The 21,437-nt window shown below is 55.0% G+C and overlaps 1 protein-coding gene and 1 long non-coding RNA gene across 2 annotated transcripts in view; both read right to left on the minus strand.

The window, feature by feature from the left end:
* The window catches only part of SNTG2 (syntrophin gamma 2), a 125,126-nt gene extending 104,797 nt beyond the window's left edge, over positions 1-20,329 (minus strand). Inside the window, 4 exon segments of the mRNA XM_030311738.1 lie at positions 11,527-11,584; positions 11,673-11,729; positions 20,067-20,293; positions 20,296-20,329. Coding sequence (XP_030167598.1) covers positions 11,527-11,584; positions 11,673-11,729; positions 20,067-20,293; positions 20,296-20,329 — 376 coding nt within the window.
* LOC116737996 lies at positions 1,930-8,648 on the minus strand. Its single transcript, XR_004343459.1, has 3 exons — positions 8,193-8,648; positions 5,366-7,817; positions 1,930-4,021 (listed from the first exon to the last, which is right to left on the minus strand). It is a non-coding gene; the product is annotated as an uncharacterized LOC116737996 (long non-coding RNA).
* Positions 20,330-21,437: the final 1,108 nt, after the last annotated feature.

Below are 21,437 nucleotides of genomic sequence, written 5' to 3' on the forward strand. Positions count from 1 at the left end.
AAGTCTAGCAGGTGAAAACCCACACAGGGCTACAGAAGGATTACTGACTACTGGCTATACAGATTCTTTGTAAAATGTGCACAGTAGAGTCCCCACCTAAACACAGCCCTGACCCAGCACGAGAGGTGTGCATGGTGTTTGAAAAACCCCAGGTGCAGGACACTTAACTTTGTGGGTGCAGTGGGGGCCTCAGAAAACCTAGAACACAGACACCAGCGTTCCCCTTGCAGCCGAACGGTAAAAGGGAGAGCATGCGAGCGAGGGGTCCCTCCAGGCTCGGTCGGGTGGAACGGGGTGAGGCAAGCCGGACCGAGGAGGGGGCTGCGGGGGCCAGCGGCCACGTTGTGTGAGGCCCTGAACACCATGTTACAGGCGGGACAGAATTTCAGGATGCCGCATCCTTCAGAGCAGGGCTAAGCCTCTCGACACCTCCCTCGGCGATTCGCACATACTTGTCCTCCACTGAATTTCAGTGAATGATACTTTCATCCCAAGTCGCTCTGGAAAAATGCCATCTATATGAAAGGTGAACTCAGGTAGTAAGGAATTCAACCTTATCTGAATTTTTCTTTTTTGGTTCCAGACATTCAGATGTGAAGTCTTAAAAGTTTGAACAGTGAGGTCTTTATTTGCGAAATTATACAAATCTATTTAATAGATGTTAACATATATTTACATATGGAGATATAATCGTTTCACGTGCATGTATGATCTCTGTCTTTGCTGTGTCTGTGCCTAAAACCCACTGACTCCCAGCCCCACCTGGCCCGTCTGAACTCCTGGTTCTCAGCCCTCAGAACAGATGCCTGAACCCTCCACCTCCTTGCTCCCACCACCCCCTTTCCATTCCTGGGACCAGCCCCTCTCCAGCTGTGGGACCAGCAGTACAACTGAGCCATCCCCTTGACTCTACTGGGGCCAGGCTGTCTCTCATGATCAGAACGACTTCCTCCCCGTGCACCTGTCACTGTACTCTCACATGAAGCCTTCTACCGCCTCTCAGCTCTCTCTGTTCACACGGACCAACAAAGGGCTTCTGGTGGCGGCTCAGTCTGTGGTCAGGCCTCCCTGATGATGCTGTCTAGCTCCTGCTCCCTCAACACGGTGTGTGTCCCCATCCCTGCTCGGGCACCGACCGTCTGTTCCCAAGCCCACATCGCCACCAAGTCACTGCTCCTTTGTGGAGAGAAACTATGGCCTTTGATGCTGACTTCTGCTTGATTACCTGCTGTTAAAACTTAACTATTCTTGTCTTCACTTTTATGAGAAAGAAGAAGGACAATAATAAAAGCTATTTGTTAAAACTGAACAACCAATAACAAAAAAGTGACAGTGTCAGCAGTTGTTAAAAGTAACCTTGATACCTTGGATTGCTGTATAACCCACGCTGATGTCTCAGAAATACCGCCCCCAACTCTCTCTCTCTCTCTGTCTCTCTCTCTCTCTCTGTCTCTCTCTCTCTCTCTCTCTCTCTCTCACACACACACACACACACACACACACACACACACACACACACACACAGGGTCTGCAGAATCCCCAAGTGACTGTAGAATCACAGGGAAGACTGATCACCTTCAGTAATTTGGATCTGATTTTCTGAAAATAAACCCCTGTCCAGAACACCCCCCATTCCTGGCAATTCTGCAGGAAGCGCAGGGTGCAACAGGGTCCCACAAGGTGCGACACGGTCCCCCAGGGTGCAACAGGGCCCTCAGGGTGCGACAGGGTCCCTTAGGGTGCGACAGCGTCCCACAGGGTGTGACAAGGCCCCGCAGGGTGAGACAGGGCCCCGCAGGGTGCAACAGGGTCCCCCAGGGTGCGACAGGGCCCTCAGGGTGCGACAGGGTCCCTTAGGGTGCGACAGCGTCCCACAGGGTGTGACAAGGCCCCGCAGGGTGAGACAGGGCCCCGCAGGGTGCGACAGGGTGCGACAGGGCCCTCAGGGTGTGACAGGGTCCCACGGGGTGCGACAGGGCCCCCAGAGTTTGAAAGGGTCCCTTAGGGTGCAACAGGGTCCCGCAGGGTGCGACAAGGCCCCCGCAGGGTGCGACAAGGCCCCCGCAGGGTGTGACAGGATCCCACAGAGCTTCAGCATTTCTCACCCAGAGGATGAGTCCACTTCTATTATCTGTTTCAAGTTCTGTTTATTTCGGCAGCTTTAAAATCATGCCATTCATCGGTTTGTTTCCAGTAAACAAGAGGAGGCACGGAAAAGCTCTTCATCCGACTCTCTCCACCCCTAACTCGGTCCAGGATTGGCCCCGGGGCCTCCTCCCCCATAGGGCCAGCTCTCTGGACACGGGAAGTAGACTGGGGTTTGGTGAAAGAACCGGGGGGAGGCGAGTGTGGCGAGAAATTCTGCTCCCACTCTGCACTCAGCCGCCCCAAGCGGGAGGGGCGTCTCAGGCTGTGTGTGCACAACTGCGGTCAGGTGCAGCCTAACCCATCTCAGAGCGGGGTCTACCGAGATCCACGGACCCCCAGAAGGGGTCAGGGGCTGACCTGCTATCACCGTGGGCACGCGGGTCTGCATGTCTGGACCTCGTTCTACACGCTGAAGGCGGGCTCCCCCACGGAACCGACAGGAAGGTGGGGGCCCCGCGGGCACCTCTGCTGGTTCAGGGGCAGTGAGACGGGAGCCCAGCACACGGGCCCTGGGTCTGAGCGGTGTCACTGCAAGGCCGCGGCACCCTGAATCAGTCACGTCTACAAGAATGGAGCTCAGACTCTTCCCTCTGCTTCCTGAGGCGGCTGGCGCTCGGCTCCCCGGGCACCTGTCGCACATTCCCTGGGCGTGCAAGACGGCAGGGGTCTCGAAGGGCTCAGCATCGGCTACAGATTCAGGAGTCAGTGTCGACCGGAAGCGGGGAAGGGGGAGGGGGAAGCTTTAACATGCAATCAGCTAAACTGATGAAATATCGCGGATGTGAAAATAAATCAATCGCAAATCGATGCGGTGATGACATACTCATGGCAGTGAGACGCCAGATGCAAGTGAAAATTCTAGAGAAGGCTGGAAATCAGGGGCCCAGGGGACCCACAGCTGCACCCACGCAGCTCAGACACCCTGAGGTCTAAGGACCCCAAGGCCGCAGCTTCAGAAGCTCGGCCCGGGCAGGCTGGAGAGCTGGGCAGGCAGCGGGCCCCGCCTCACCTCTGCTTCCCCTCAGAGAAATCCCCACACGTGGCTGCAGAAATGCTGTCCTGTGTCACGTGCGAACATCTGCACGAATCGCACGGCGTGTCTGCTCCCAGTCTGACACTCAGCGGGGCCTTATGAGAACCCACATTTCGCCCAGGACGCTTACTCGCTTTTGACAACGGAAGTTTCGCGTGAAAGACCCTGGCTCTCATCCCTTTCGCCCTTCCTAACGCACAAGCTCCTCTCTTTCCCTCCCTCTTGTTGGAATTTTCTGGGTAGTTTCGAGAGGGCCCACGAGTCTCCCGAACACGGGCCTCAAACCAGCCACCGGCCGGGCCTGCCCACACGCCCACCGAAACGTTGCCGTGATACCCGGGGCGGGGGCTGGGCCGCAGCAGCGGGAGGAGCCCGAAGGGGTGACAGCTGCCAGCCGTCCAGCGCCTCCCTGTGCTCACTGTCTGCACGCGGCACGAAGCTCCGCGCTTCACTTCCGCCACATCGAGAGGCTCCTTGTGAACGTCGTTCTCGGCGGAGACGCTCTTCTCCCCCTTAATCCGGCACAGTACGAACCGGGCAGCCACGCTGCTTTCGCTTTTCCAAAAGCGTAAATGTTCTCAGGGTCCGTGACTCCACACACGCACAACCACGGTGGCGCTGGCGCGTCTGCGACGGAGCGTCTGAGACGCCGGCAGGCGAGGGGGTGGGGTCTGCACCCCAAGAAGGGTGGGGGAAGCCCGGCGAGGCAGAGCTGCCGTGGGAACGAGGCTGAGGCACGATGCACGGGGTCAGTGGGTGACCAAGGCCAGCAACACGCAAAGGGCTGAATTTCTGCCCGGCGTTTACGGTTTTGTGACGGGACGGGGTCACTGGATACTCCTGGGCAAGGGCACAGAAGCGCCACACAGAGAATTAAGCGTCACGTTCAAAGGATGCGGCCACACTCACCACACCCGCACGCTCAGCGTGAACACCCCACCCACGCAGAACTCCTTGCTGGCTCCGTGACATCTCCCTCCGAGTCCTGCTGCCTACGGCTGGTTCAGGTTTTTTATTTTTATTTACTTATTTATTTTTTTGAGAGACAGAGCATGAGTGGGGGAGGGGCAGACACAGAGAGAGACACAGAACCCAAAGCAGGCTCCAGGCTCCAAGCTGTCAGCACAGAGCCCGACGCGGGGCTCGAACTCAGACTGTGAGATCATGACCTGAGCCGAAGCCGGACGCTCAACCGACTGAGCCACCCAGGCGCCCCACTGGTTCAGGTTTTTAAGTGGAATTCTGGGTGATGACATCACTCAGCCACCCTGAGGGGCCCACACTTCTGCATCCTGGGCAGGTGTGAGCAGGTGTGGGCAGGTGTGAGCAGATGTAGGCAGGTGGGCCTGGGGAGGTGCACTCAACACCGCCAGGGAGTAGACACCCAGGAGCGCACCCCTGAGACTGATCTCAGGCAGAACTGCGTCCCCACACAACAGGCTAGCTCAGCTCAGAGCACACCACACGACACGACACAACTCCACGTGACACACCTCCTCTATGCTGCTAGAGGAATGCCCCCCCCCCAGTTCTGAGCAATTTCTGTGGGGCGTCTATTACCTACCAGGTGTGGGCGCAAACTAGGAAGACACCCTCGCCTGCTAAATACCTCTCTCCTCACTGGCGGGATCAACAGGGCAGCTTGAGCTGCATGAGACTGCGATGCCCTCTCTGCAGCCTGGACTCGAGAAACCAGGGTCGGACCCGTCAGCACCGCACGCGGCAGAGGCCGCTGGTCAGCCTGCGGCTCCCACGGGATGTGCTGCTCTCCTCAAGAAAAGAGTGAACGCCCCTCACCGCACCCACCGACAGAGGGTCTGTGGTGCCCCTGGTGGCCTCGGGGGTAACCCGGGGACCCGGCTGGTCCAGCTTCCCTGCCTGTCCTGTGAAATCTTAGCACACCTGCTGCGGAGGCCCGACTTCCGGTGCCGGGCCAGAACTCCGCGTTGCTCACTTCACAGCAAGGAGAGCAAAGCCCAACCAGGACGAATGACCTCCTCAGGTTACGCTTCGAGTCTCCGGGGCCAGCTCTCCTCAAGGTCATCCTACGCCCACCACCCACGGAGCCCCAGAGTCGTGCAGTTTGCTCACATCCTTCAGACGGGGCCGAGCACAGCTGACCCTGAGTGTTAACTGGCAACCGCGAATCTGCTCTAAGCCACACCTTCCGAGGTAGTTAGTTACCTTCAGCTTATGAAGCTTGATCTCTTGTTGGTTATGTCCGTGTTCCGTGTATGCGCACGTGCACATATCCGTAACTCTACACAGAACAGGCTCACACATATGCATACACGTGTACGCACACAAACAGTGCAACTTCCATGTATGTACTCAAGTACTGATCTAGTTTTCCTCCAGGCTGAGGTCCTGTGCTCCACACCTCCATGTCTCGGGGTCTGGAAAGGAACCAGCACCCAGGATGCATTTAGGAAATACAGAAAGTTGTAAGGAAAGGGCATACGCGGATCTGCAGAAGGGCGGCACTGGACCCTAGTGTCCTGGGTCTAGGGTTCTTCACTATTTCCATTGACCCCTGTATTCCTTTGTGTGATCATTAAATAATAAGTAAATAAAAGGCCACAAGTGTATGGGCGCTTTCTGTTTAAGTCTGAGACGTTTCTTCACAAGGTAAATGCGGCATCAGTTTCAGACACTGAAATCACAAGAGACGTAAGGACACGTACTCACTAGTTAGTCATCACTAACCAGAAGTTTAACTGCTATGAAATGCTGGCGTTTTGTCACTTAAGGAAGGAAAACTCTACTACATTATTTCTAAGATTTTTTTTTCCAGTTGGTAACCACTTATGGCTTGTTAATTATTAACAAATGGAGTCATAAATCACAGTTGTAGTTAAAACCACGTATTTTAGGAAATTTGTGTGTGAAACATAATACAGTAAATTAGGGAACGTTTCCGTGCGAATCCGGAGCCTCTAGAAGGAAGTGTTTTCTAGCTCACCTTTAAGAGGCCCCACAGCTGCCGCACCTGCTCTCCTTGTCTCCACTTCCTTGAACGTCCCTGCCCCCAGACCTCATCTGCCAGTGGGAAAGGGCTCCTCGGCAGCTACGGATTCCACTCTTGGCGCAGACGCAAGCACACAGGCTGGGAGCCAGCCACGAGCTTCATCAGCAGAAGAACACAAGAAAAGCAGCACGAGAAAGTGGGATATAGCTGGAAAGGGTCCAAGGAAAAGAGCCCAATGGTGTGGCCCAAAAGAAGGACTCATCAAGGTTTGAAAGAGCAGAGCTAATGTACATACGAGGCCCTTTGTGTCCAGGGAAAGGAAGCTGCTGAAGGCACCATTGTTGACAAAATGCAAGCGCCACCCCCCCATACTTGCCCAGCCCCGAGTCACCTCCCCCACGACAGGTGCACGTGCTCACACTGCTTCGGAGAGCCCGGTGTTTCCTTCTGGTGAGAGGAGGCCCTGCGCTCCCCTGAACTCGGGCTGAAGAGAGCTGACCAAAAGACATGCCGCAAGCTCATTCCCTCGGCCTTTCCGAGGGTGACTTGGGTGCAGTCCCAGTTAGTGGGTGGGGACGATGCCGGAAAGCATTCTTCTTGCAGGAAAAGACGGCCCTTCCTGGAGGTGGCCTTCGCCAACTCTCTTCTGCCCCACCTGGAAAGAGGGTTACTGCCTTGAAAGGCAGCCATTCTGTAAATGTGGAACAGGTAATGTGGCGAAGCCCAAGTTGGTAGGGACGGCTCCGTGGAAGGACGGGGAGATGCCGGGGCCTGGACCGCTGGCTTCTTGTTGAGTCAGAAAAGCAGACCCTATCCCTTCAGGCCACTGGACATTTAGGATATTTCACAACCAAAGACATCCCTACCTGGACGTGAATCCACGGATTTTCAGGGCAATTTCTCACGACGACCTCAGAGACTCACCACGTGGGCCACACCCTGGCTTTTCCGTTTGCCAGCCGTGTGTCTCTGGACAATCTTTTTAGTGTACTTGTGCCTCAGCGTTCTCACCGCACCACGAGGGTGGTCACGAAAGTCCCTCTCTGACAGGGTGCTGAATGCCCAGACACAGAGAGCATTAAGTAAAATTCATATTTTTCTTTGCACTACGATCCGCTCCTGCCATTATTTATCTGTGTCCCTGTGGGTGACCTGGCTTCCCAGCATGAGGCACACTCCAGGAGGGCAGGAAGTAGGTGTGTCTTCACTGCCCCGTGAAGCGAGGGGGAGCTCAGTGTAGCAGCAGGTCCCCGAGAGTGAGCGAGAGCCTGTGATCCTACAAGCCAAGTGAGCTGCCCCTGTTCACGAGGTTTGAAGTTACCAAAGAGAAATTTCTAATAGTAACTTGAAGGGCTTCAGGAATTGAAGGAATGTTAAATGTCCAAGGAAAGATATTTTTAAGACTTTACTTACTAGGTATATAGTATTAATAAATATCCCCAAGCAAAATAAACACTTGTACCTTTTCTTCATGATGTGAGCAGACATCATGGACTCACCGGGCCTCTGAGCTCAGAGCCTCGGCCTGGCTGGAGGCCGCGGGGCACCACGGTCTGCCGTGGGTCCCTCCCAGGAGGCCTGGGCACCGAGGTGTGCGGGGAGAGCCTCTGGGTGCGTCCTGAGCCCCAGAGGGACTTCATGCGCTCGCAGGAGGTGGGAAAGCTCTTCCTGAAGAAATAAAGGAGCCAGAGGGTAACCCGGCCCCTCGGCCTCTGGACCCCCCTCAGGCCCCCTCCTTTCACACCCCAGGTGCTCAGGCAGCCGCTCCTCCCCATGGAGGTTAAGTTCTTAGAAAATCACCCTAATTCAAATGCTTCTTTTGTTCTAATTCCCCGACCCGTTCCGAGCACCCTTAAGCATGCACCTGCCACGGGGCGTGGATCCCCACCCCCACCCACGTTTCCAGCATCTGCTGATCCCCGTGTCTGCTGTGTCATGTTACCAAATGCCGTCAGATGCTGCTGAAGCTAAAGATACAGAGACTCCAGCAGGAGTCCCCGTGGTGTCTCTGTAAAATCGCGCCTGGGCTCCCCTTCAAAGCACCTGAGAGGCTGGCGGCTGCCCCCACGTTCACCAAGACGTCCGAGAGCGCGGTCCCTCCTGCTCACTTCCTGCAGCAGCCGGGTGGTGGGTCTTTAACGTGAACAGACGTTATAATGCTGCGTTTGGAAAGTCCGCAAACCACCTTCTCGCTGGTAAATACAACCCAAGCTCCTTCCTTGGACTTCAGAACCCGAACACCCGGCCACCGGCCTCTTCCGGCGGCGTGTCTCCGCCTCCTCCAGCAAAACGACGCCTGTGTCTCCACCTCTTCCGGCGTGACGACCACTGTCTCCGCCTCTTCCGGCGTGACGACCACCGTGTCTCCGCCTCTTCCGGCCTGACGACCACCATGTCTCCTCCTCTCCACGTGCACCACGCTCCCGCCGAGGCGACCCGGGCTACACTCTTCCGTTTCTCGCCAATATCTGCTGAACATCACCCGCGGGAGGACTTTCTCAGACCACGTCGCACAAAACCCTCCCTCACGTCCGTCATCACACGGCCTAGTTTCCTACACAGCGGAACCTATGGCCGCGGCCTGAACATACCTTATTCATCTTGTTGCCTGACGATTTTGATGTGATGGCGGGCTCATCACCGCTGAATGCCCAAAACAGAGACTCTTCCGAAGACATGATTTGTTGAACGTGGCTGCACAAATGCACAGACGAACGACAGCCTGAGCTGACGTTCCCCTTTGACCTTACAGTTTATAGCCGCCTCGCTCCTGAACGTGAAGCCAGGTGCACATCACGTTCCCAGTGGGACTGAGGCTGCAGACGATCCCTCAACATCTAGGCCTTCCTTGTGGGCAAGTGACACCTGCCACATCGGGGAGGTCCCCAGGCCATGTGGGGGTGCGGCCGTCTCACCAGGGCCAGTGTCCCCCTTCCCACCACTCACCTGGAGTCTCCCATCTCCAGGAGCCAATCCTGACTTGACTGCTGGACCGGGAACCAGTTCACGGGTGTGCTGGCTGCCATGTGCGTCTCCAGGTCGCCTGGACCCGGGGCTCCAGCACACGGGGCCCCACACTTTCACCCGACACCAGAGGCACACGGCAGCTGGGCACAGATTTCCAGCAGCCAAGGGCGTCCCTGCCCGTGAAACAATAGTCCTGTGCCATACTCTGAGGTGAGTGGCGTTACACCGAGCCTGGGTCTGTAAAAGCTCACAGTCGGTTGAGCATTTATGCAGACTTTACAAAGAGCTCAGGGTGTGGGATATGCACTCGGTGAAAAGGGAAGCAACAGGTCTGGAACGCAGGCCGACAGCAGTAGGGTGGGGGCGACCGTCTTCGTGTCTGAGAAGAGGCCTGAGCTACTGAGGACGACTGAGGCAGGACCGCACTGATGGAGTGCAGGGACAGGTGACCCAATGGATGGGGACAGGGCCCTGGCTCTCAGCTCACCGGCCACCGATGCCAGGATGGAGGCAGCCTGAGAAGACAGGAAGCTTCTTTGACCCCTGCAGGGACTCTGCTCAGGAGGCACCCACACATTCTGGCTGCAGGACCAGTAGGAAGTGGGGGAATCTACTGGCCCAGCTGCCTCGGGGGCCCCAGCTCAGAGATGGGAGGACTGGGGTGACTGGCCACCTTTCTCAAAACTGCAGCTTCGATTCACGGTGGCGCTCTCTGCACATGGCCTTCACCTGTTTGTCCCTCCACAGAGAATGGAGGTTTTCCCTCTAACTTAAGCATAAAAGCTTTTTCTGATTTTTATCTGCTGGTTAATCCTACTTCCTCTCCTCTGACACACTCATATCCACAAATGAAAACCTACACTAGTAGAAAAGACGGGGTGATTGCAACATCACAGAAACACATCGAGCTGTCCTCCTTCCATCACCAATCAGCCCACCCCGTGTGCCACATGGCACAGAAGGAACCAGACAGATGGCCCAGTCCAGGTAGGGACAGTCCCTTGCACAGACGCACTAGGTTCTGGAAGCATCTGGGCTCTACGGTATCACCAGAAGTACAACAGGAACACTCCAGTCTGGAGGGACGACGGTTTTGAAATCTTTGAAAACGTCAACAAGAGTGACCCACGTGATGCAGAGACCAGTGCAGCTCTCCTGCTACCTACAGATTTCATCAAAACCACACTTCCTGCAGAACTGAAATCCTTGTGTTAGGAAGGCGTATGCAGGAGAGCCACGCACTGGCCACAATTCACAAGCTGGTCTCCTCGAATGCCCTGAGTCTCAGCCTCGGTCCTGATGAAACACTACCCATCTGTTGTAACCTTGCTCAACAAGGTGAGAAATATAACACTGTTGTTGAGCCGATGACTCAATGTCCTTTGGGTGGAAATGGTCTTTTTGCAAATGCAAATGTGTGGTTAAAATCTCTCTTCTCTGCATGAATGAGTCAAGGTTGTTGTGGGGAATTCACATTCCGTGTAGACATGGACTCCAGCCACAGGTCCACGCCACAGCCCCTGCACGCACGCACCTGCGGAGCACGCGGTGGTGGGGTCCCAGGCTGAGGCCGCCTCTCCCACAACGACTGGGCCGCCACGCGCTCTGACACGGGGCTGGGGCTGCAGTCGGGGAGAAGGAGGGGGCACGTTTCCACTGTTCAAGAGCCCAGTCTGCGTGGGCGACTCACCCCTGCTCTGTTTTCACCGCCTCGGACCCCTTACCCCACACGGGTCGCTGTCTCCCCTCCTCCTCCAGCAGGGGGACAAATGGCCCCTGAGCCTCAGGGGGACCGGCACCCACAGGCAGAGTGGAGGCGGCCGCACGGAGGGCCTGCTGGGACACCGGACTGGTCCCTGCCATCTAACTACGTGACTGTACTACAACCATCTCCCACCGTTCAGCACTGGACGGTGAGGCCGCAAACCGCACATCCATTCCCACTCCCGCTCCCGGTGACCTGAGTCAGCGGCAGCTGCGGGGCGACCATCCCCCCCCAAGCCTGACACCGTCCAACCGCGTCCCCGACGGCCATCCCGGCCTCCACACCAAGCCGCTCCCAGAGGGCGGGACGCGATTTTTGTCACAGACCTCCATGAGCATCATGACTGCCGACGCCAGGACCATGTGTCCTCGGGCATCACACTGCTGAGAAGACCCTGTGGTCTGGCCCTGAACGTGTCTCCAGAGGCTGCCCTGATGGCCACAGGGGAATCGGTATCTCTCTTAAGGGCTTGCGGCCTCAGAGGACATGAAAAAGGCAGAGCCGTGTCAGGGGTAACGTAGGGGCAACAACAAAACAAAACGGCCGCTAAACAACCCAGCACACAAACAGGTGCTTATTTTTCTCGTTTCCAATAACACATTATCTCACAAACTGCCATGGGCATACATGTCCTGGCCGCGTTACCTGCGTGGCCTCTGAATATCTTTGATATGACGACAGGGACCCTGTGCTCAGCGCCTCCCTGGAAGACAGGCAGAGAGAAGGTTCCGTCACGATCAGCACAGACACGCGCTCAGAAAGAAGGTCACGAGGGAGGAATGCGTTCCTACCTTTACGCTCAGGCCCAAGCCACCAACGGGCTGTCTGCGCAGCGTAACGGTTCTGTGCTTTAAAAAATTTTAGAAAACAAAGCAAGTTTAGGTTGAAATGCACGATCAGAGAGTGAATGCAAAATGCAGACATACGTTCATTTAAATTTAAGTAACTCTTTAAAATACACCTGCAGAGTGACACACGTTCACTTCCTGTCTGTAGTGTTACCTTGAGGAGCAGAGACCTGGATTAAAAACAGACACACAAGATCCAGGCCCTATTACGGCCGTTATTTAAACCCAAGGTGAATTCCTGCAAGCTGGCCGATCTTCCGGATCTTTCTCAAGGATCACAGGCCCCAGGAAATGGCTGTGCTCTCCCGATCTCAACCCGCCTTCAAATCCATTCTTCCCACCAGTCCCCAGCCTGGCTCCCTCCCCTGCTGCCTCTCCACCTGGCACAACCGCCTTCAGGCCCAGGCCTGTTCTCAGGTAGTCAGAGCTGACCCCTGAATGATCACCATCTCCGGTCCTTGGCCCACGGGGCCCAACCACGCGTGAAGGCGCCAGGGGTGGCAACGAGCTGGAAGTGCAGCGGTGCCCGGAACCAGCAAGGCCTCCAAACCGCATACACGTTCAATCCCCAGCTCCTGTTCTGCTTGGTCTAAACTGACCGATCGTTTCACCAACTGCACCAGATCTGAGGGTGGAAGACAGGGGCCTGGGGTGGAAGGGGAGGGCCAGGCGCATCTGTGGCTCAGAAAGATCCCGTGGGAACAACGGCAACGACCCACGTTCTCTGCTCTGGAAGCAGAAGCATAGATGCTTTCACACCAAACGCGGAGCGCCGTGAGCAGGGACAGGCCATCGGGAGTGTGCTCGCAGAGCGCCATGATCAGGGACAGGCCGTCAGGGGGCCGTGGAGAGCCGTGAGCAGGGACAGGCCATCGGGAGTGTGCTCGCGGAGCGCCGTGAGCAGGGACAGGCCATCGGGAGTGTGCTCGCGGAGCGCCGTGAGCAGGGACAGGCCATCGGGAGTGCGCTCGCGGAGCACCGTGAGCAGGGACAGGCTGTCAGGGGGCCGTGGAGAGCCGTGAGCAGGGACAGGCCATTGGGAGTGTGCTCGCGGAGCGCCGTGAGCAGGGACAGGCCATCGGGAGTGCGCTCGCGGAGCACCATGAGCAGGGACAGGCTGTCAGGGGGCCGTGGAGAGCCATGAGCAGGGACAGGCCATCGGGAGTGTGCTCGCGGAGCGCCGTGATCAGGGACAGGCTGTCAGGGGGCCGTGGAGAGCCGTGAGCAGGGACAGGCCATCGGGAGTGTGCTCGCGGAGCGCCGTGAGCAGGGACAGGCCATCGGGAGTGTGCTCGCGGAGCGCCGTGAGCAGGGACAGGCCATCGGGAGTGTGCTCGCGGAGCGCCGTGAGCAGGGACAGGCCATCGGGAGTGTGCTCGCGGAGCGCCGTGATCAGGGACAGGCTGTCAGGGGGCCGTGGAGAGCCGTGAGCAGGGACAGGCCATCGGGAGTGTGCTCGCGGAGCGCCATGAGCAGGGACAAGCCGCCAGGGGGCCGTGGAGAGCCGTGAGCAGGGACAGGCCATCAGGAGTGTGCTCGCGGAGCGCCGTGATCAGGGACAGGCTGTCAGGGGGCCGTGGAGAGCCGTGAGCAGGGACAGGCCATCAGGAGTGTGCTCACAGAGCGCCGTGAGCAGGGACAGGCCGTCAGGGGGGCCATGTGGGCTCCTGCCCAAGCCCAGGGCATGCCAGCCGCCAGCAATGGGCCACAGGGACTGCACGGCCGAGGGGGAAGCCAGCGTTTACAACGTGTCTCTTGCACAACGTGTAAAATCCAAGAATGACTCCATTCTCAGGAGTGAATTCATCACAAGAAACCAGAGCCGACGTACCTCCTTTAGCGCACGCGTGGGAATCCGTTACCCGTGTGGATGTTAACGGCAACACTGTGTTCTGAGTGTCCTGTGGCTGCAGCATCTTCAGCTGGTGGCCGTTTGTATCATCACACGCAGAGAGAGAGCCGCGGGTCGGGGACGCTGGCTTCAGGGTAACGGATCGCACTGTCTCTGTGTCCCGCACTGCCCGCGAGGGGGTGACGGTAAAGAGCAGGCCCAGCTCACGCCCGTTGACAGACTCGCGGGGGCTCCTTCCGGGCCTTTCCAAGTACTTAGCTGAACGCTGGGAGCACGTCTCATCCCTGCCAAGGGCAGACACACTCGGGACGTAAATCCCACGGTGCGTGGGGGTCTTCTGTCCGCAAAGTCTGGAGTCAGCCAGCGACTCAGTGGGAAAGGCGAAGGGGACAGTTACCGGCTGCCTCATCATTCAGCCTGAGTCCCTGCCGCATGTGTGGCGACACCCAACGTGCCTCTGAGGGGAATATTGTAACCAAAGCCCAGAAAATAGGGTCATGTGATTCCACACCAGCCAGCAATCTCCACCGCACGGAATTTGTCAAACATTCAATCGTGTTTTCCAACTTTCGCCATTAATGCGAGCATTTGAACCTCACGGAGAGCAAGCGGATATATTTGAGAGAAAATATATTTGGAAAAGTGCCAAGGGTGTTTCTGTTGAGACAGACTTTGCCAAATGACACTGTAAATCAGTCATTTTATTCACATATCGATCTCAGGAGGAAACTTCGAATAAAACTTCAGAAAATGATCACCTGAGGCAAAACGGGTTAATGCACACCAAAAATCTGGACTAATAGTCCCAACAGGTGAAAGCAGAAAAAATTTATGCAATGAGCCTCTTTACCGTTTGTTCAGGAGAACTTGAAGAGACTGTTATCTGTTATTAATCCAGAACACTATTTATTCAAGTATTTGCTCTACGCAATCTGCTAAAATTTCCTTTTGGAGCAAATGCGCCCTGGTCACTTAACCCTCTGAGAAATTGAGTTTCTGTGTCTGGAAAGCGAGGATGATACTGTGTGTCCCACACAGAAAGTTGCTGTGGGCTGAACTGTTCCCCTCAAGTCCCTACGTGGAAGTCCCATCCCTGTATGACTACATTTGGAGGTAGAGTGAGGTTGGAGGGGTCACAGGCTGGGCCCCAGACCATGGGACTGCTGTCCCCACAGGAGCAGGAAGAGGGGGGACCCCAGAGCCCTCTCTGCATGTGCTCAGAGGAAAGCCTGTGGAGGGCGCGGTGGGAAGAGGGCACCTGACCATCTGCATGGTTCTGCGTGGGCAGCCTGGGCCTGCGAAGACAGCCAGTGGAGAGAATTACGGGAAACCAGCAAGTGTCACAGAAACATCAGGATGTCAAGTCTCGTCATGAAAAACCTCTTCTTTCTGCTCTTCTAAACTCCCTCACTGGGACTTGTAAGAATCTCACGTTTCAAAGCCGGGAGAAGGTTCAGCCAACCTGTGTTCTCACAATTGAAGATCATGTAACTACCTAGGTTCTAACACGAATGTAGCATTGTCGTATTTAACAATTTTTTCAAAACAAGATTTGTAAAAGTTAGTGGATAGTTAAAACGAATAGAAAATACAACTTGTACAGCTTTTAGCTGAAAACGTCCACACAGCAACCCAGCTAAGGCCCCTCCTGTGTCCTGATGCTTCACGAACTCACAGCCAGGCCACAGACACAAGTTTCGAAAGCCCTTCTCTCAGCAGATGTGTAGACGGAAACTAGTGCTCTCAAAAGGCACTTTCTAATTCAACCAAAGCAGTCCTCTCTGACAAGCTCGCTCAGTGCACAACCGTGGGGCCAGTACCTCATCCATCGAGCCACGTTCTCCCCTTAACCATGTTTCTCTTCAGGGTTGGGGTGTGCTCACTTCCCAGAGCAATGAATTATGAATTCATTCAGATGTGAAGAGACTTGGGAGGACCAAGTTTGGAATCTAAGGTAACTCTTCAATGAACTCTTCCAACCGAAGCCAGCTGTACTTTTCACAAACATAAGAGATAAGGACCTTCAAAAATATTCTGCTTTATCATTAATTCCAAACTATGTTTTGACATTTACCTACTGCAGATTTACGGACCCAGAGAATTGAAAGCAAAAGGGAACCACAGAAAGGATATAAATGTAGGTGGACAAAAGCAGTAATGATGCATTTATTTTATCACAAACGAGCAATGACAGAATTGTGGGCATTGAGTATAGAATTTATCAGACATAGCCAGGACTTTGGCAGGCGTCATGGTAACAAATTCATCCATCTTGGGGAGTTTAATACAAGTTTAATTCTTTATTCCAAACTAAAATATCAGTTTGTTGATATTCCTCACAGCACTTGTTACGTGAGAAATAAACTTAATTTTTGAAAATGACTTTAACAAGTTCACTACCCACCCCCTTGCCCCCAGCTCCCCCCACTCCTGTGACGTCTTGTGGTCTCATAGCCTGGGTTTTGTGTCTGATACGTTGTTTAGCTGGTGCACGGAGATTCCAATGCCGGGTGTGTTTTCATCTTTATCTCAAGACAGCCCCTCTACTCAGGTCTGCTGGGTCACTTTTCGTGCCTTGTCCTTGTCCCACCTCCGTAGCCTCCTGTGCCGGAGGCATGCTACAAACTTGGTCGTTGCCGAGCCTGAGGTCCCCGAAGGTCAACGTCTGTTTTATTTCTGCCATCTGTTGCTTACAGTGGTTTCAAGTTCACTCATGAAGGACATGACTTTATGGTGGTTTCAAGTTCACTCATGAAGGACGTGACTTTCCAGCACTCCTGCTCCAAGCAGGGGAGAAAGTCAGCTGTCCTCTGACCTCTGGGCCCCAGGACTGCCTCCTGAGGTCTCATGCAGATGCAGCCAGGTCGTGGCAGGTGGGCCGACGCCAGCCTCAGGGGCCGGGAGCCTCCCCTCACGCCAGCTTGGCAGCCCCCCCCAGAACCGGGGATCCGTGTGTCCGAGAGCGTCCCCGGGTCACACCCTCACAGAGGAGCAGCTGAGACACTGCCCCGACCCCGTGACTAACTCCAGGAGCTTGACTCGGTCGCTCTGAATCTTAGCGTCCCAAATAGTAACACGAGGACACAGAATCCACTGAAGTACGTGCCAGCCGCAAATTCGCCGGGACTCAAGGTAGCGAATACGATATAAATTTATTAAAATGTTCTCTTCGTGCGGACCTTCCCAACCACGTTAATTTAAGCCACAAGCATAAACTTACAATTAGAGAAATGCAACGTGTCACGTGTACAGGGATGACTGTAAAATAAAACGATGTACACAAAACCCTGAAACACGAGAAAAAGCTAGGTCTCTCACGCCACAAGCACTCCCTCTCTTTAGGAGATAATGGGAAAATCCCAGGATTTGAAATACGCAAAACGCCATGTTGATCTCAACGGGAAGAAATATGAATGGAATAAGAATTTTCTGGTTTTAAACTCCGGTGATGAACCGGCAGATTTAAAAAATCCTCTGGTTTTATGGGAGAGTCAATGCAGTCCAGTCCTCCATCTTTTGGGATAAAAACAACACCCATCGTGAACTGACATTGCGGCGATTGCTTCGGCAGGGCCACGTCCACCCGTTGCCGCGTCTCGGACGTGCGCAATCCAGAAAGTGCGGCCGGAGGCGGGGACCCCATGCGGAGTCCCTGCGGGGTCGGGGGAGCCGGTTCCCGCCACTGCGCGGCTGGATCACCAAGCACGCGGCACGCGCACTTCGCCCCAAGGTCAGAGCGCGAAAGGCGGCCACGGTCACCAGCACCATTTCCTGGGAAGAAAACGGACGTCGAGGACAAGAACTCCGTGGGCCTGCTGCACGTGCGTGCGGCTGCAGAAGGACCCTGATGTCAGGGGCCCAGGGCGGTCCCGGCCCCCGGGGCGGAGTCACCCACGACAGCAACGACGACGTTTAATGGTAGTTTTAAGTCTTGTGGTCCTGCTGATAAGCTAGCTTCTGCTGGAATTTAGTACCTCTACTGTGTGCCCAGTAAACAGGTGTCGCACCGAATCTGACACGTAAGTATCACGTCCTGGCCGCAGAGGCTCGGGGTTCGGCGACGTGTAAAACCCCGACTTGTTTCTTCTGTTGACCCACCGTGGGCTGACTAGACCTTCCACTCCTGCCCTTCGGAATAAGCTTCAAGGGAATAATCGTCCTCGGCCAGGTGCGGCCTCCTTGGAGACATCCAGTTCCACAGGCGCGGTGAGAGCTCCCCAGAGGTGTTCTCGATCCCACTCCAAAATCAGCTGTGACCTTTGTTAAAAATAGTCTTCTCGCTCCCCAGACACATGGCGCATTCTCAGGCAAGACAGCTGTTATTTTTATAACCAACTGAAGAATGCAGTGCTTCAGCCCTCCCGCAAACTAATGGGGCTGCACCCAACCTGCTCTGTGGCTGGGATACAGGAGTCCGATCTCAGGTTGCTGACTGTTTGCCCCGGAACCGCCCCCCAAACCATCCAGCAGAGGGACACGTGTTTCTTCACCAGAACGTCCACGATTTTGGAGGAGGAGAAGCAGGGAACCCGCAGAGAACACCGGAAGTGGGGCCGGCAGACACAGTGGTCACAGACCCAAGCCCCGTGTGCCCCCCACCCACTCTCCAGAGCGGGCGAGTTAAGGTCAGTCCTGTGGCCGTTCACAGCCCTCAGTGAATCACTGGAAATTATAAACATAAACTGACAGGTCCGAACACACACTCATTTATCCTAGGAAGGAACTGATCACTTTCATCAAGGACTTAACCTTAGGCCAAGAATCTGACACTATGAATAAAGAATGTAATTTATTTTTCCTGGACAACTGAGCACAGAAACACTGAATGTTTTTATCACAAGTTGTCAGGGGTTCTCTACAGATTATAAAGTCACTCTGAAGAAGGATAATTTTTTAAACAGTTCCAAACTCTTTGCTAACCCTCTGCTCCCCAGTCCCATGCCACCAAGTACTCAGAACAGGTAGGGGACAGAAGGGGACAGTAGGCTGAATGAGGGGTTAGTGCCTGGGCTGCAGGAAGGTGGACCCCAACCTCCAACCCGACCCTCGATTCAAGGGAGGAACAGCGGAAGGAACTGTCCTCCACCCCCATCACAGTCGCCTCACCTGTCCTGGATGGCAGGAAGCATCCATCCAGAACAGGGGCAGTGACCTGAGAAAGGTGGGGCACAGAGGGCACTTCCAGTGGAAGCACAAGCACTTCCGTTCTCAGGGCCACGTGTGTGCATGACGCACACAGGAGCCCAGCATCGCTTCCGTGCGGGGACACGTCGGGCTCTCCCAGGGAAGACATCGCACTGGCAGCATCCGCATCTCCCAGGAAACGCCGATTCGAGGGAAGTGGCCAGTTTACTTCATTTCCGATCAAAGGTCATGAGGACCCAGGCAATTGTGAACGTAAGAGCCCGCGCTCTCCCAACAGCCCTCCCTGGACTGGGGAAAAGGAATGACCTGGGGTATTATCAAATGCACAGAAAGAACTTATTTTCAGCTACATGATTCCTTGAGTCTCTCTCTGTTTTTGTAGCTCCTGGGTGGGTGCATTCAAAGGACAGAGCAGTGAGATGTAGATTGTATATGCATAGGTTTATATATTTCCAATTATGAGCCCACCAGAAGGAAAACAGGGAATTGGCTACAGTTTTAATATAGCACACCTAATACAGTATACTGTATATTAAATATATCGTGTGCAGTATACTACATATTAAATATATCGTGTGAAGCATACTATATATTAAATATATCATGTACAGTATACTGTATGTTAAACGTATTGCATACAGTATGCTATATATTAAAATATCATTTACAGCATACTGTGTATTAAATATACCATATACAGTATGCTGTGTATTAAACGTATCACGCACAGTATAGCGCATATTAAAATACATCATGTACAGTATACTGTATGTTAAATATACCACATAGGGTAGCCCTGTTTGAGTTAAACTGAAACAAAAGCAGCCAAAATTATTCTTCCTCATCTTTATTCGACATTTTATTGCCTCGAATCAGTAAGTTTCTTGCCTTAAGGAAAGTTCATTTGTAGAAGACTGCAGCCAAAAGGGGCAGGAGCGCCTGTTTATGTCCCCAAACGCCAGGGACAGAGCTGACACCAGGCACCAGAAAATGGCCGCTGCACATGGTTCTAGACAGAGACCTCCCGGCCGAGGTTCCCGCCAGCAGACGACCTCTCACACTATGTCCTTCCATCTCCAATGAGGTTGTGTCACGTTCCATCCCGTGGTGCGTGGGGCCATTTTCACATAAAGGTCCTTAAGGGAAACCCGTCAGCAAAGAAATGGCGGGAGTCAGGGAGACAGTAAAGGGTTCCACCTGGAACCCGATGTCTGGGGACAGTTAATGGGGGAGGGGCTCTCCCTCAGCAAACAGCCCGAAGGAAACAGGAAAGCGGCCTCGCCCAGTTAGGCCTTCCCAGCGCGTCCACACGACGCCCGGCGGCGGCGCAGGGCACTTACACGTGCGCCGTGGCTGCTCCCGCGGACACAGACCACGTCCTGTTTCTGAATCGTGAGGACCTCTCTCGTCAGCTGCAGGCGGACGTCGCAGGGGCTTCCAGACCCTTCGTGGTGCAGCAGGGCGAGGCCGGTTCTGGTCTGAGGGGGCAAAGCGGAAACAGGCCAAGGGCGTGAGCGCAGCGACGTGGGCGCCACAACGGGACCACGGCCCCTCGCCCACCAGCCATGGGACACGCCTGCACTGACCACACAGGGCAGCACATCTCCCTCCCATCTGACCAGGGCTCCGGTGACTGGCCTAACACACGGGAAGTCTAAGTTTTGAATAACCGTCGCTGAACAGTTTTTACAGGATTTAAGTAAATATGTTTTTAAAAGAAAATTGGCCAGGATTTTCTTCAAAATATTCAAGTATTATTAGTATTTTATTTAAAGCCATTTTTCCTGCCTTTAGAAAGGCTTTTCTACTTTAACCAAAGCTATTTAAGTGAAAACCATAACTTTAGAAAGATTCAGATAATACTTGGATGAAGATTTGTTGTTGTAGGAAATGTTGAAAATAATCATTAAATGGACACCGACTTCATCGGAAGCGCCAGGCGGGGCCCGTGCGCCAGGCTCCTCCAGGGCGGCCTCTGCTTCCGCGGGAGCCCGGGGACGAGGGGGGCTTCCTTCTGACACCAGACAAAGCAGTCAGAAAACGGAAGCAGCAGTCAGGAGGGAATTTAAGTAAGGAAGATGGCCTGCCAGGCCTTGTCCGCAGAGGAGAAGGGGTAAGTCGGAAAGACGTCTCTGGATAAATGAGAGGGGGCCTCCTGGTGCGTGAAAATCGCGGTCGACCGGGTGCCCCCAGCCGGGCCCCGGCGGTCGGGTCTCAGGTGCGGAGCAGGCTGGCATTTCCGTCCTGTCGGGCAGCAGGTGCCGCGTGCAGGGCGCTACCCGCACAGCCCTAGGCGGTCACCCCGCACGCCAGGAAGGAGGGCGGGGGAGGCAGGAGGATGACTGGCGAGGTGGCAGGCGCTGCACCCTCAGGCCAGGGCCACGTGGATGGGCTCGCGAGAGGGAGGCCCAGCGAGGTGTGAAGGATGACGCCGTGGTGCCGGGGCAGCTCAAGGCCACTAAACGTGGCTGCTCGGGAATGACCGGGCGTCCACAGAGCACCAGTGCCTGCACCGGTCTCCCCTGAGACCACGCCTGAATCCGTGTGGGGTGCGGTCTGAGCCTCAGGGTTCTAGAAGCTTGCCAGATGCTTCTATTAATGGGAGAGTCAGGGGAGGAAGGGCTCAGAGCAAGGGGGACGGCGTCCGGAACGCTCCCTGGAAACGCAGACGCTTGGCCCACAGACCCTCCCACCCAAACAGAACCTGCGCT

This window comes from Lynx canadensis, chromosome A3 (genome assembly GCF_007474595.2).
Source record: "Lynx canadensis isolate LIC74 chromosome A3, mLynCan4.pri.v2, whole genome shotgun sequence".
Taxonomy (NCBI): Eukaryota; Metazoa; Chordata; class Mammalia; order Carnivora; family Felidae; genus Lynx; species Lynx canadensis.